Here is a 17,157-nt window from a genome sequence, read left to right as displayed (position 1 = left end):
TTCCATTGTTAAGGAATACACTTCTTTCATCCCCACGTGGTACCCTACTAAAACGCAGTTAAAAATAAAAAACCGGATCTAAAATAGTATAATAGAAGCTGAGTTATTCACGGTACAATCCTTAATCCAGTCCCTCTCCTCCTCTTTCGTGTGACATTTATATAATAGTAGGTATATAAAAACACGCGCGTATTCGAATTAAACGTTGTGTCAAAATTTCAAAGCAATCGGTGAAGAACTTTCGGAGATTTAAGATTTTGAACAAACGAACATTTACATTTTTATTTATATAGATTGCTAGTACTGTACTTTGTAAGTCATTTAATATCAAATATCGTATATTCTGCTTTTCTATACACATCTACAAAATACAATAATATATAGATTAAATGATGATAACATGTTTATGATAGTCTTCATAACATTCTATCATAACATGTTTATGATAGTCGAAGACTATCATAAACATGTAACATTATCATAAACATGATAACATGATAACAAATGATGATAACATGTTTATGATAGTCGAAGACTATCATAAACATGTTATCATCATTTAATCTATATATATGTTAGTCAAAACCCGTTTTTAGTTGGAACGCGTTTTAACTAGCTGAAAACTAGTTTATACTGGAGGTCTTTGTTAAAACCCGTTTTGTCTAGTTAAAACTAGTTTTGACGGCATTTTGGCTGACGGAATTTACTGCTAGTCAATTCATTTTTGACTAGCAGTAAATTCTAGTTTTAACTAAAAACGGGGTTTGTATAGTTAATTTACTGCTGTACATGTTTTGATTTTAGATAAAACTAGTTTTAACTTTTAACATTAGTTAAAACTAATTTTAGCTACATAAATATGTTTGGGGGAAATAAATAAAGTTATGTATAGTGATTCGGGGAAGATGCCTAACATTTTGCTTATGAAGGAAATTATAGCGATAATTTGGGTTTTGGAGGCCTCTAACGAAAATATCATATTCTTGAGCATGTTTTTCAAAGAAAACTTTGGAGTATATGAAAAATAATTGTATATTGCGTTTGCAATGACGACTTGTTTACTGTCTGGTATTTTAGGCATCTCACCGCAAGTATCCGGGTGAGATGCCAAATGCCATTAGGGTAAGATAACAAATATAATAGCATAAAATTAATTTTCGAATATCTTAACCAAATTTAATTTATTGCATATGTAGTACAAAGTACTTCATAGTAAGTATAACAGCACAGTATAAGTATTGTTAAGTTTCCACCCGTTCTGACGTGCTCTATAGCTAGCTGAAAGCTTTTTTCAGTCCAAAAACCTTTTTGAGAAGTCCTTATATAATTTCTATGCATATCCTGCAATAAAACGAGAAAACAAAAATTTATTAAAAATAGGCATATTGGAATTCAATTAACAAAAAATAGGCATGTTACCCCAAGAAAAATGTGGCTTCTTTTCCATTTGTCGGGGTAAGATGCCTAGTGGAGTCACGTGTTCTAGCATGTCCGATCGGGATTGGCGGTAGCTCACAATGGAAACTTTAGAACCTTAACTACATCACACATTAATTGTTTTTTGCAATTTTTAACAAATTCTATTTTAACTTTTAGTTTTAAAATGATTCTAGAAACATTTCGCAACAAAAACTTCGTTCTTGCTTTTATTCTTCTCGGATGTAGAAAATGTGGTAACGGTAGCCAACTACAGCTTTCCGCACTCAATATTGGCCCAACGATTCATCATACAAACACATGACAATATTTGACGTCACCGTTTGAAATTATCAAAAAGTAGGCATCTTTCTCCCCTTACCATCTTACCCGAATCCTTCTATATGTTGCAGTTGAAACTAGTTTATACTGGATTTCTTTGTTAAAACCCGTTTTGTCTAGTTAAAACTGGAATTTACTGCTAGTAAAAATGAATTTGAGTTAAAACTAGTTTTAACTAGACAAAACGGGTTTTAACAAATACATCCAGTATAAACTACTTTCAACTAGTTAAAACGCGTTCCAACTAAAAACGGGTTTTGACTGTAACATATATAATCGAGACGAGTTGATGATGATAATCAGCGCAGAGCTCAAACGGTTAGGAGTTGAAAGTTGAAATTTGGTACACAGTTAGAATACGTCACGAGAACGCACATTAAGAAGGGCATTTTCGAAATTCCTCCCCACGGGGGAGAGGGACAGGAATAAGGCTTAACACTTCCATCAACAATGGAAGTGTTACGTAACAATAGAATTGTTAAGAGAAAGCGACGTGCAAGACGCAGATGCAGTTTTTTTCGTTTTTGCGGGAAATCGAACATATTTTTAGACCCATCTAAAAATTCTCGAATTAGTCCGAAAACAGGGGAACCCAATTCTTGCATTTTGTGAAAAGGGCAAGATTGACTATAAAGTAATAATCTTAATCTTCGCTATCGTTACTTTTGCCCGAGCAACGCCGGGCCTACCTGCTAGTTATTATATAAATATAATCACTATTATTATGTAAAAAATCACTATCATGTATACATGATAGTGATTTTTAGAAAGGTTTAATGATTATGTAAATCAAATAGTTCATAAAATGCAAAATTAAATCTACAGTTAAACCTGTATATAACGGAATCGCACGGTATCGAATACTCTTACCGGTATGGCAGGTTTTCGTTTTATTTGGTAACATTTTGAACAGCTTATACCGGTAGTGAATAAACAAATACTATTAGTAACTCTACACATACTATTGAATAGAAATGAAAGATTAAAATTATATTTAACCCAGGCCCGGATTTTTTCATATGCTAAGCTAGGGCCTCGCGTTTTATTGGGGCCTTATTCTCTCGAGACCAATTGTTCATTTGTTTCATTTGGATTTTAAACTGTAGCTCAGTTTGACTGCTTACATCAATTAGAAACTTGCTTTAAGTTTTGTGCTAGGGAATTCACTTTTTTAAATTTGAAATAATGAAATTTAATTATTAATAAACAAAAAATTTTTAAATTGTCGATATTATTAAACAAAACCTGCTTATTATAGAAATAAAATAATAAATTTTTCATTTCAATTTAAAATTTACTTTTAAAATTTTAACTTGGCAGAATATGGGACCTCTGAAACACTGAGAGCTTAGGGCCTCGATCGCCATAAATTCGGCCCTGATTTAAAAAAAGTATAAATGTGCTTTTTATTATAGTATTTCAAAATGTTTATAAACATCATATACTCTCAAAATATGTTGAAATATAATTACGATAGCTAAATGTAAATTATTTAAACACTTAAAATAAAATCTTAATATCACTTGTAAACCGGAAACCGAACCTGGATGAGGGACAAACCGCGATCTGTTGGGTCTGTTCCTCACCATCTGTCCTCATTATTAGCCTCATCTGACCGAACCCACGATAAGAGTGACTAAAAGACCCTCTTAGTGTCTGCAAAACAAATAGTGAAAAGTAAAAGAAAATTAAATGTCTTTTATGCATTTAATTAATTACAGTTGTGACTCGTCGCTTTTCTCTGAATTTATTGAAGCGTAAAGTATATTTATTGTTTCTTACAAGTTAGTGTGTATTTTTCGGTACAGTAATCAATTTAAAGAAGTATAAAAGTATAAAATTCATAGAAAATAATTTAAACGTAAAACGATGTTGTCTATTTTTGTATTTTGTATAAATTCTGTTAGAAGACGATAAACACATTCAGTTCTTTAATGATCAAATATAATAATATCGTAAGAATGCAAAATAACAAATTTCGTATTTTACACAAAATTGACTCATCAGTTTTCCTGCTCCTTTTGTGTCGCAACTTAATGTCTACATAACACGAAATATGAATAATATTCAAATTCAATTTCGAAAGAATTCAGAAAAATAACTTATCACCATTCTCATCGACATAGTAATTTCATTTAACACTCTGGTACTTAAATTTGGTACCCTGTGTACCAAATTTCAACTTTCAATCCTAACCGTTTTAGCGAAAATTAAGATTATTTCGTTATATTCAACCTTACCCGTTTTCACAAAATGCAAGAATTTGGTCCCCCTGTTTCCATACTAATTAGAGAATTTTTAGATGGGTCTAAAAATACGTTCGATTTTCCGCAAAAACGAAAAACACTTCATCTGCGTCTTGCACGTCGCTTTCTCCTAACAATTCCATTGTTGACACTTTCATTGTTGATGAAAGTGTTAAGCCTTAATCCTGTCCCTCTCCCCGTGGGGAGGAATTTCGAAAAATCCCTTCTTAGTGTGCGTCCTCGTGACGTACCCTAACTGCGTACAAAATTTCAACTTTTCAACTCCTAACCGTTAGGGCTCTGCGCTGATTATTATTATTATTATTATCAACTCGTCTCGATTATATATATAGATTTATAATTTAATTTACGAAATTTATTATAAATAATCATTTTAAATATTGTTATTTATATATTTTATAAATTATAATAATGAAAAACTGACTACATAAAAGTAAATAAATGACTGAAAAATCATTTTTGAATTATAGAACTTTAAAAAAATCATCAAAAATTGCCGAAATTTAAGGTTTAGAATAAAGATCTTCCAGCATTTTGAAAATGATGGAAGATGTTTATTCTGAATGTCTTATTGTTGCGGAAAAAGTACTTTTGACGTATGAAATTGGCGAGAGATACCTCGTTCAGACGTCAATCATTGCCTTAATGTAGAATGTAATCGTTGTGCGAATGCTTATAATATGCTCACAATAAAAAAAATATTTGTATTATATAAATTAAAATACGTATATAATTTTATTTTTAAAATATTAAAAGTAAATGATCTTAAATTTAACAAAACTCCTCGCAATACAAGCGATTAATATTTGAACAGAAGACGGAATAATCTTCTTGCGGTGTTTTCAAATAGTCAAATGTCTAAACCGATTTATTAATGGTTATCCAATTCGTTGGGAACCACGGGGGTCGAATGGTAGAGCGCGGATTCGTGTCTGACCAACAGGCTGGCCGCTTGGAGTTTTCTTGGGGTTTTTCACGTCTTTAAGTTTCACAATTGGGACCTTTCTTTTGTCTCTAAAAAAAACATATTTTAAATCATAGATCGGTACTATCGATAGTACGGGTGCTGCCATCTTTTTTCTTTCTTTCACCGTCGTCCCTAAATGACCACGAACGGCAGGACACTCCAGTAATAGCGGAGACGCAGAGAGACAGTAAGAGTTAGTAAAATTTAAAATAATTAATAATTTTATGCCACACATTGGACAGTGATAAAATATTCTCAACATTACCTAGATCAGTGATCCCGAAAGTGAGCACTACTATCCACTGGAGATGTAAAAAAACTTAAGAGAACACTGGAAGACAAGGAGGATAAAAATTAATTTTGAAACAAAAAACTTTTACTATTGAACTTCAGATACATCGTAAAAACATTTTTTGAAGACACACAACTTTACGCGTAGGAGCAGGGCCGTGCCGAAAGGCCAGGCTAAGAGGTAAACTGCCTCAGGCGACAGAACTTAGGAGTAGAAATGGCGACTTTATTTTTGATTTTGTGCATTACATGGAAATTAATTATTATTTAATTGAAACTAAAAGTAACGACAGGTTATTTATAATCCTAACAAGAATGGAGACCAAAGTTGAGGCGAGTTCTTCAGTAGAAAGGATATCAGAAAGGCAATTCGATGACTGCGTTCAGGAGATTCAACTATACCAGAACAATTAAATATTTTTATGCCGAACATCTTCAGTACTAGCGGTATTTCCGAACATTTTGACGTCAAAATGCTCAATATGTTCGGAAGTGTCGCTACTACAAAGGGCATTCAGCAGATACAAGATGACTGCGTTTTTTTATTCAGCGAAAATGTAACGTAAATGGCGGCATAAGCAGCGACCGTTGCATGTCGTTGCACGGTATTGTAAGGCTTGTAATTCAGCGCAATAGTGCACCGCCTCTTTCGCTGCGAGAGTGCTACAATCACTACTGGTCTTTTAACAACGCGCACGGAGTGGCACTGCAGTTCCAATAGCAATTGTTGAAATGTTTTGCGAATTATTTAATTCGAAAAATTTTAAAAGTAATTCATTTTTGTGATGCCTTGTTTAAATTTAGTGTATGCAGCTTATTGCAACATTTTAAATATCAAATCTGTATTTTAAAAGGAAAATTATTACAAACAGAATATCGATTCATAGTGATCAAAACCTTATAATTTTATTGTCACATCATATAAGAATTCAATTTTGCACATTTCCATCGTGGAGGCATCTTTTTTGTAGCTCAAGAGCACAAGAAAGATTTTTTTTTAAATTATTTATACTTTTTATTTTTATTTTAAAAATTTCAGCCAAATATGGTGAACTTTTTAAAATAAAAGATATACTGTTTTATGTTAATGTTATTTACCTTAACCTGAAGATGTATTTCTGTTAATTTACTTTGGGCTACCTTGTAGGCCTACATTAAAACGTGAAAACGAGTATGGCGGAAGTTCTACTGTATAATTATTTAAAAAATGATATATTTTAATATTTTCAAACATAAATTATACGTTAGAACCTAAGATTGATAAATAAATTATTAAATATGCTACATTTACTCTGCATAATAGCAGGTTTTTTTTGTTTAATCTGTTTTTAAATCCGTTAAAGATTACATTATTAGAATACTAATTAGATTATCTCCAGTAACAATAGATCGAAATAATGTTTATAATAATTTCAATAAAATGAACAACAAAAACATGGTATTTTAGATCATATATTCCCAATAAATGTCAATTATAAAATGCTATCTACCCTCGGATATACAAATATAATTTCTGTTATCATTTCAATTTTACTCGTTATATCGACGGGATTGTTTAAGTTAAAGCAATTAAGTAAGTAAATAATCAGTGAAAATTATAAATTAAGACACTTGTACTGTATATAAATCTATTTGTATTATTTTATGTATGTATATTTATAGACAATATGAAACAAGGAGCCGTAGAAAGGATATTGACTTGGTACAGCATAAACGATAGGCGTTACTCCATCTTAAAATTATTATCGGCCTTACACATAATGTCTACAGTCAATGAATATAATTATAAAAAGAAAATTTTGCTGGACGTCATTCGGAATGCATCGGCAAAAATAGCAATTAATTACGTGGAGAATTGGTGGATTAAGCATTGCGCCAGATTAGTGATGATAACAATATTAAAAGAACGTTGGATATTGTGGATTAAATCTTTGCTTATACAAAGATGGTTTAGAGATGTCAGAAACAAAAACGTTTTCCTAAGAACGATCGTTTCCGTCATTCTGATCATTCAGCTTTGGTACAGGAAGGAAAAATTGAAACGAGTTCGTCATTTGACAATTTTGCAGGAGAGATTCAAAGCAGTGCTGACACGTATATCGTACTTGAAGCTTCGTAGGAAAACAATTTATTTGCAAGCATCCACGCGCAAGTATCTGAATAAGAAATATCTCGATATGAAATTGTGGATTTTTAAAAATGTAAGCTGATATTTTCAGCGACCTGCCAATGGCCGAGTGAATAAACCACCGATCGTGGATTCGCGCCTGGCCAACGCATTGGCCGTGAGCAGTTTTTTGAGTTTCTTCGCGTGTCTAGTGCTTAAATAGAGGCCAGTTTCCTATAAAAGTCCTTCCTACCTAGATGGCCCATCAAACCAATCCTTTTTTCACAACTGGTCCCTCATTGATTGGTAGAAAGGATATAGTTAATGGGATAAGGCAATGCAACTCACGAGTGATCTGCCAAAGAGGAGGTGCCTCCCGGGAGGACTTTCTGTAAGAAACCGGCATCATTTAGTGAAGAAAATCTGAAAAAAATCCACGTAGCTAGCCCGTTGGTGAGGCGCGTATTAATTTTAAATGAATATTATATTTTTTTTAAATTTTAATTCTTTCCTCTGCGCGAAATGTTCTCTCATACGTATCACGGATTTGGAGCATATCTGTAATGAGAGTGGCTCGATCATCTGGTTATTAATAATCTTACTAATGCAACACGAATGATCTCAAAGCTACATTTAATGTAATTCTTAACGATTCACATAAAATATATAATTTTAAAATTTTCATTTTCTTTTCTTTCGAAGACACAATGTAGTGACGTAAACTTAAAATTTTCAGTTCAATACCGAAATTTGGTTATCGATTAAAGAAACCCGTTCGGAAAAAACAGTATCATTTATCAACCAATGCTCCGAAGTAAGAACGTCGAGATCAAGTTCAATGTTGAGTGTGAATGTACCGTTCGACAGATTCAACATAACTGATTTGATGAAACGGAGAACAAAGTATTATAATTTGGTACTGAAAGCTTGTAATCAAATTAATCTTCTTACATTCTCACAAGTCATTCCAGAAAAGTAACTACTCTCCATAATTCCATAATAATTTATTATTCTAAAATTTCCTAAGTTTAGTGTCTTTAACAGTTGCAAGGACGAATGTTGGAAAAAATTAGGCGAAGGATCTTATGGAAACGTGTATGCCATTTTGGACGAATGGGAAATTCCATTTCAGATTTTTAAAGTTGTCCCAGTTAGCGGTTTTAATAATTTTTATGGGAAACAAATGGAACACTTTGAAACAGTTTATCCAGAAATAATTGCGTCTCTGTAAGTCTTACATATTAATTTATTTATTTAGTAGTACAAGGAAAACCCTGTATGTACGGGCATACAAGAAAAAACATATTTCAATCACCAATATCAATTCTAATATATATTAATAGTTCAACGATGTTCATAATCATGTACGACGTTCGTATCAAAATGGAGGTCAATAGGACCATTTGGCCAGGACCTCTCATTTATGGGGACATCAAAAACATTTTTGACAAATTGTTTATTCCATTAAATTTTTTCTATATTAAGAAATTCCTAGGCTAAGGTGATTAAAGCGTCAGCCTTCCACTCTAGGGTACTCGGGATCGAATCCGGGCGAATGTATTTTTCGTGGTTGGGCTATTCCGGATGTATAAAACCCTGTCTTTCATCACCCGGTCACATCATTGTGAATCTGAGCAAATTCACCACATCGTGATTAAATTCTAAATTTGATTGTTTATCGGGTTTCGGATGGGGTGGGCCCACATTAAAATTCATTGTGATCGGACTTAGGTATATCTTCAAAGTTTCAGATTTCTATCTTGATAGAAGTGGATGACATCTGAGTTGCAAGATTTGGGGACGATACAAAATAAGTTAAATGAGAGTTTGAAAATATTTATTATATCTAATCTCATTTTATTATCTCGATTTAGAACCTTGAGTTCCTTATCCGACGATGAAATGAACAGAACATCTGGATTTGCTAGAATTAATAGGTATGAATAAAAAATTATATTTTTGTTTAAAATGCTCTAATGTTTCATACACAGGAATGTAAATATCGGAAGAAACAACGTTTCTTAACTATTTCTCTGTACATTTAAAATATTTTAATACGATTAAAAATATTCAATTTGCATTGGATTGATGTAACATCAAATCAATCCGAATTGAATACGCAAAACATGAACGATTTGCCAAGGAGAAAGTTCTTGCCGGGAGGATTTTCTATGGGAAACTGACCCTTCAGACACGAGAAGAAAACTTGGAAAACTCCACGGGGCCAGCCCGTAATTCAAGCGCGAACCCGCGACCAGTGTTTAGAGTTTTATCTACCTGGCCGCTAGTCGACTGCTTCCCAGGAGGACTTTGTTTTGAAACTGGCTCCTATACAATCGAATGAAACGCTCAAAAGTGGATCTGTTCTAGTATATATTAATATTATACAGTGCCATCGTAGTTATATAATATAATTAGATCGATAGTTATACAGTGCGATCGTTAAGTCGTTCCGCGGTAGGCGAGAAAATGGGATACCCATGAGCAAAGAAGTCAGTCTACCTACTGCGGAGTGACTTCACGATCGTATTGTATCTATTTATTTTAAAATTCTTGTACAATTAAATAACTAATTAAAATTTGTTTAAAATTTTGTTAAATTAACAGAGTATCTTGTGTGACTGGTCCATTTCCAAAGTATCTTTGCAAAGCTTGGGACATTTATCATTTGAAATATCGATCTAGAACCAAATACCCGGGTAAAATAATAAAATTCCGGCTGTAATCTAATCGATATACATTTTCTATGTGTGATTCATTTCTTTCAGGTAATTTTCCATCTAATCAAATGTATATTATTTACGACATGAAGTATGAAGGACAGCAAATATTATCGAGTGTAAGAATCGTCATTCTCGTTTATTTTGTTTTTGTGAATTTACTTCTTTTAAGTCAACTTGTTTCCAAGCCTCTGATATCCCTAATATCCGATAATTAATATAAACTTAAATGAGTAATTACTTATTGTGACATCTCACAATGATTTTAAACGCCGAGAATCGTTTCATCTTACGAATCACTAAATATTTAATTTCTATACGTTGTTACATTTAGAACCTGCAGCCACAGCAAGTATGCAGTATCATTAAACAAGTGAGTTGCTCAATCGCTGTAGCTGAATCTGCAGCAAACTTTGAACATCGGGACTTACATTTAGGAAATGTATTAATTAAAAAGACAATGTTGTCATCAATTCCTTTCCGATTAAACGGGGAAAAAATTACTATCGACAGTTACGGTATTGCAGCAACTATTATTGATTATACGTTCAGTCGCATAGGCCAAAGTAAGTATTGTACCAGTAATAACAGTAATTCAAATGATCCAAATTCAATATTTACTCATCATTATCAAATGATAAACAGGAAACAAAGCTGTATATAGAGATCTTTCCCGTCAGCCTTTCAACAGAAATATAATAGAACATAAAATCTACAGGAAAATGCGCGAATATAATAAGTGAGTAATCATATTTACCCGACTGAGATTTAAAAAAAAAAAAAAAAAATGATTAAATATGCCTATATTTAAATTGCAGTGACGATTGGAGTGTATATTGGCCTTATAGTAACGTTATGTGGTTGTGGTATTTAAATGCTTGTCTCGTGAAAAAGCTAGAGAAAAGTCTATCTTTATCGCCCAATATAGCATCGGAAGACATCTTTTTGACTCAATTGAATTATTGGAAAAAATGCCTTTTGTCTCAAGATTCCGTTACTACTTTTGTGACTCTAGAATTTTTACGTTAATTCGATAATCCGTTCTCTTAATCTGACTGACTAAACTCTCTTATTTCTTATATTACTACTAATAATAGATACTGTATACAAAATTTTATTATAAAATACAACTTAATTCATGTTGATTGAAGATTATTCAACATTATTTCTTACGATAAAAATACATTTCTTAAATTTTATGAACGCAATCGTGAAATGTATCGTTTAAAAACTTACTGAACAATTAAATGTTTATAATAAGCTACACGGGAGCAATTTTAGTTTAAAGGAAAGGGCGAAAGACACTTATATCTACTTTTCAAACAATTCCAAGATATCAAAGTCACAGTCCATCAATTCCTTTGCGTCAATTTCGTACTCGTCAATTTTTTTAATTGATGAGTACCGCGTTGTTATCTGATAATTCCTTTATTTGTTATTTTAAAAAAGAAGACCGAACCAACACGTGACCGGACGCAACAAATTTATTTAGTTTTTATGATGATGATAAGCATTTCGAATGTCTGTAACATTCCTTTTCACTCATCAATTTCTATAAAAATACACGTTGATGTCATTATAAATGTTTACCATTCACATTTAATACATTACTAACTGGAAAAACCTGTAGGCCTAAATCAAAATATTCAGATAGAAAAGTGTGATCCTGACAGCTGTGGAGTAGGCTACTTACGGGGGTTAATGCGTGTGTTGGATCCTCGGAGGTTTAGGAATAAAATTTAAACTAAAAAAGAATTATAAATAAATAGTACTTTATGATACGCTTAATTTTTTTCCATTTTGATTGAACTTCTTAAATCATCCTCCCAGATAACCACAAAACAAAATCTTAAAATTAGTTGTTAGTTACGCCATGGCCTGACGAGCAGTTCGCGAGTTCGTATTTTTGTGATTTTCCACGTAGATCTATCTAGTATATCCAGAATTGTCTGATAAGACAAAATTCGTGACAATAAAAATATTTTTGTTTAGATATAAATTATAGTAATAGTTCAAAGATATAACAATAGGAATGTCTTTGAATATTCGATTAAATTTAGTTTATCTCCATCATTAGGATCGAAGCGTAAATGATCAGTTTGGTAATCAAAGAAAATAGAGCTTCTGTACAACCTCGGAGAGTCATAACTGATTATTCTACCCATTCGGTGAGACTTATAACTAGACGGATGAGTTTTCTAGCGATTTAGAAGATTCCAATGTCAAAGATGATTTTGCCATCGATAGAAACGGAGGAGCACGAAAGCGACACTATTGAAGAAATCGAAGAAAACCACCAAATAATCAATAACGAAACTTTGACAATGGAATGAATCATAGAAGAAAGAAGAGGGAAATATGCACTTGTTTTTTCGTTTCCTAAGACTATTTTCTATTCCCCGAATGATCGCTTTACTGACAAGGAAAAGAACACGTGATTCTGATGACTTTGTATCAAAAAACCTTCAATATTTCCTAAAATGTAATTATCAAATTACATATTAGGAATTGCTATTTAAAAAAAAAGTAAAAGCGTTAAATATACAGTATACGAGATTCTGTATTCGTTATTTCATTTCAATATTCGAAACATTTTCTTAAAAGGAAGTGTCAAGTGCCACAAAGAGCATTAGAAATCCAATATTATCGATGGAATAACTGTCAGATCTAGATAACGTTAAGAGTGACGAAGTTATATTATTCTCGGTTCGTTTACGACAATCGATAGATCGCCAAACAACTTTCATCAACTAAATACGAAAGTAAAACAAACAAGGTAATTACATACTGTAATACTTTTATATTTGCTTTTGAATTTTAATTTATTCTTAAACACTGTTATGTATAGATTCAAAGACCTGGAAGAAATTTCGCTTAAACGGGGAGAAGAAGAAGCCTTCTACAAAAGAAAAAATTTGTTCTCTAAATGATCCAAACAGGTATGATATTATATTATAAAAGTTATTTCGAATGGTTTGTTAAGGATTTATAGATTTTTTTCGCTAATATATTATTTTAGAACCCCATGGACATTTGTAAATTATTAAAACTTACGAATGTCCATGGGGTTCTCAAAAGTGACATTTGTTTGCTGCAAATAAATAAAACACCATAAAACCTGGCCGCGATGATTACATCGGATTGTTTTATATATTGAGTTGAATTTTCCTTATACCCTATTCACACTGTTCATTTTAAGCCAGCTTAAATGACTAAGCCACCTTAAGGTATGAAATATGAACAGAACTGACTTAACGTTAAACCGGTTTAACTACAAACAACCGGCTCAGCTTAAATCGCTTTCTCAAAGAAGCTTAAGTCGCTTCAAGCTTTCCACGAGGTCCGTCACAAGTTCAAAAATAATGGCGGAAGCAGATGTGCAGGTTCAAATGTTCGAACAAACGATACTCTTCTCTGTTAGCATGTATATGCTGCTTCGGTACAAGAAGTTTAAATGATAATATAAATTTCTTGTTTACGAAAAAAAAATATATATATATATATTTATATATATAAATTTCTGTCAAAAATCCATTCTTATCACAGTTCTATCGCTAAAGTGATATAAACATTGAGAGAATCGTGTTGCCAACGACAACGACATCACTGATAATAAATGTTAATAATTCCTAACTAACGTCTTATGATCTTTAAATAAGTTATTTATAATTTAAATTACTTAATATAAATTAATTTATGATGATTTATGAAAAATAAGCAAAAGTTTGATTTTATTTAAAATGTAATATTGAATACACCCACTTGAGGGCTAAGCGAATAATTCGCTTTAATTACCTAGGGTGCATATACTTTTGGAATCAAACTGATCCAAGATCACTTCGATCGTTCAAATCGTGTATACAAAGGAACTACTGCGATCCGATCAATCTCTATTTGCGTATACAAACGCCATCTAGGATCAACTGGATCGCGATCAAACTAATCCGAGCGGAGAATAGGATCGTTTGGATCGGATAAAAAAGATTAAAGATGGCGGCTTCCATGGTTAAAGTTAAGCTTACAGTAAATAACGAAGAAACACGTTTAATTGTTGACAAAGAAACTTATTTAAAACTATTAAATGGCAAGTGAAAACATCATTATTAAAATATCCGATAAACTGAGATGAAAAAATAAGTATTTAGAGACAATTTTGAGAAGTTGAACTTCAAGAATGTATGGCGTGCACTTTCATCTTTTGTGCAAGTTTTATTTTCTTTAAGTTTGTAAAATTTTTATTTAAATGTTATTTTGTGGAAAACAATTTTATTCATAGAGTAATACGAATTAAAATTCGTATGAAAGAGCACAAAAAATTTTGTCAAATAAAGGATAATTCATAACAATGTATGTCGTTTAGTACTAACTACAGTTTTAATATCGAGAGATAAAATGGATAATTTTAATTTAATTAGTTGATCCTTGTTAGTTAACATATACAGAGTTACAAAGATATTATACGTATAATATTTTTAAAACTCAGTATATGTTAACTAACGAGGAGAGACTATTAATAACTAACAAATGTTTGCCGCCATCTTCGATCCTACTTGTATACTTTCCGCCATGACAGAAACTATCTGTATCACGTGACAAGGACTGATCCGCTTTTACAGATCGATTCATACAAAACGAAAAGTATATGCACCCCTAGTGTGAACGAGTAGTTAATCTTGTTTTCGACAATGCGACTTAATTCTGCTTAAATCTTAATCCCGCTTAAAATATACAGTGTGAATAGGGTATTATACCCCGTTCGTACCGAGCATTTCAATGTAGATTGTGAGCAAGGTCAGGGAGTATGTCTTGGTGCGATCTCTCTCGACCGTTTCAATCGAGGTCTAATCGCGACAGATTCAAGAGAGTTCTTGATCCAGTCATAAGAGAGATCCCAGAATGCCACGCGCGCGAGATAATACAAGATGGCTGTAGAACACGTGTCGGGCTATGGACAGCGAAAGAAAAAGTATAATGTATCTCGAGAGATGATGACACGTGTGTATTTCCAGAAGCGCCATTTCGCGGTAAACATTACCCCTGCCTAAAAAAAAAGGTCGACAGCCCTAAAATATTATCGTTACCTGCCCTTCACCCACGGCTCGTTACGTTCCAAGTACGTCACTGATTGTTAGATGTACGGTTGCAAGAAAAGGTATTGTATTTATTTCTATTCAAAACTTCCATTTCATTTGTCGGTGATTGTCAGGGAAAAATTTTCTGCTAGCGAACCCCTTGTTAAATATTTCGAATATCACCACTGACTGTACTTCTCGATTAACTCCATTAAGTATTCTGTTTCTCGATGAGAAAAATCGGGTTGTCGACTTCGTTTCTTGTTTTCTGCCATGTTTTTATCTAAGCGCGTATTACGTCTTTCCGAAATATCCAATCAAGTAACGTGTAAGAAAGTATTCTAGTGTCGAGATTATTGGATTCACTAATCCTGTTCTTAATATCTCGGGATTTACTAATCCTTCGCTAAAATTTGGTGGTGAAATCCTCGTGTCGGTAATCTCGGTATTAGTCTAATCGCCGGACTTACAAATACCACGATTAGGCAATGTTGGTGAAACACCCCGATAGTGTGTAGTAGAAAGTGGTGGACTGGCCCACCGGAAAATCGGAAATTTCCCGGTGCGTCGTTTGCTCAGTGGCTATTTATTTTCATATGTTATATTTCACTTGAAACAAATAAATTTAAAAAAAAATCAGTTTTATTATAATTCAAGCTGCAAGCCGCCGTGACAGTGCAATAGAAGAGTCCGGCTCACAGCAAACGCGGTCTATTATTCGAAATTTTAAAATAATTGACCCCGATTCGGACGTGGGCTACCGTGGAACGACGCGTGTGAACTGACATTAGGACCGCCACAATATATATTTTGTAACTTCTAATTTGAAATAGCCCCATTTTGATGGCCAGTTAACATTAAACTTTTTAAGCGACAACAGTCAAGTTTTAGTATCTTATATTTTGTTATGAATCCGTTTTAAAACTGCCGTAGTCACTAAAACGGCTTTTTTAACAAGCCCATTATAGATTTGGCCAGACCCACAATGGGACGGAGCCGATATATCAAGGCAGACCACCCCCAAAAACGTCCTGGAATTTTTAAACTTCCCCGGGTTCCCCATAGCGATAAGCTGACCCTTAACATTTCCACCATACGCCGTCGATGAATAGTTTATCAACGTTGTCGGTCATGTTCTCACTTTCAGATATGCATACACACCTGCACATTTAATAGCAAGTTGTATTTCGATGACTAAAGAAATTATGGACATTTAAAATATCCCTAGCTTGCACAATAAGTGCAATGTTTCATCTTATTTACAGACATTCACTTCCCATTATAACAAGCTTTTATTGGTCATGTATTTCAAAACTGGAATGGCTCCATCAGTACTATTACATTGCAATGCATTTACACATCACAATTAAATTGTACTGTTTATTGGGCTTCGGGGTAAGGAGTGTTGGAGGGACTCCTAATAATTAAAATGCATTGCCATAGAAGGCTGAAATTTTGAGTTGGTACCTATCTTAATAAATGGACAAAATTGGAATTGCAAGATTAGAGGACAAAGCAACTTTCAAATAATATAAAGGCGTTTAGAAATGACACTATTACTGTTTTAATTTATTCGTTTTTTTCTTTTCAACTAAAATCCGTTTTATATTAAATTTAATTAAAATAACTTATAATAAAATAAAATACTGTCAGACTATCAAGACACTAAAACTTTCAATGTGTTTTCTAAAAAGCTATTGAAACAATTCTAGCAGCCAACTGGTTTCCGACCACTACAATCCAAGCTCTTATCAATACCCTTCAGTGGACGGACTACAGTAATTCAGTTACCAAGATTTTTAATTATGGGAAGATTTGTTCAGACATTCATTAGCACTTTACGAAGCTTTACTTTGTCACCGTAGAGGTTGCCCCTGTGTGTTTCTTACACTATTTGACCATTTATATTTCCCTATCAAATAAGACTACTGTAAAGATTTTCACGATCTTCATGAATTAATGTAACTGTTTTGCT

At 32.8% G+C, this 17,157-nt stretch overlaps 1 protein-coding gene across 1 annotated transcript; it reads left to right on the top strand.

The window, feature by feature from the left end:
* The first annotated feature begins 6,706 nt into the window (after positions 1 to 6,706).
* On the top strand, positions 6,707 to 11,273 carry LOC136978499 (serine/threonine-protein kinase haspin-like). Its single transcript, XM_067274218.1, has 10 exons — positions 6,707 to 6,856; positions 6,946 to 7,484; positions 8,127 to 8,365; positions 8,435 to 8,617; positions 9,265 to 9,327; positions 9,998 to 10,089; positions 10,159 to 10,229; positions 10,445 to 10,676; positions 10,756 to 10,849; positions 10,929 to 11,273. Exons 1-10 carry the CDS (start codon positions 6,763 to 6,765, stop codon positions 11,137 to 11,139), a joined length of 1,818 nt encoding a protein of 605 aa, XP_067130319.1. The 5' UTR covers positions 6,707 to 6,762; the 3' UTR covers positions 11,140 to 11,273.
* The last annotated feature ends 5,884 nt before the right edge of the window (positions 11,274 to 17,157 follow it).

The sequence above is a fragment of the Centruroides vittatus genome, unplaced genomic scaffold (genome assembly GCF_030686945.1).
Source record: "Centruroides vittatus isolate TY-2023 unplaced genomic scaffold, ASM3068694v2 contig_1154, whole genome shotgun sequence".
Lineage (NCBI taxonomy): Eukaryota > Metazoa > Arthropoda > Arachnida > Scorpiones > Buthidae > Centruroides > Centruroides vittatus.
The sequence above is the reverse complement of the archived record's forward strand: the minus strand, read 5'-3'. Positions and strand labels throughout refer to the sequence as shown.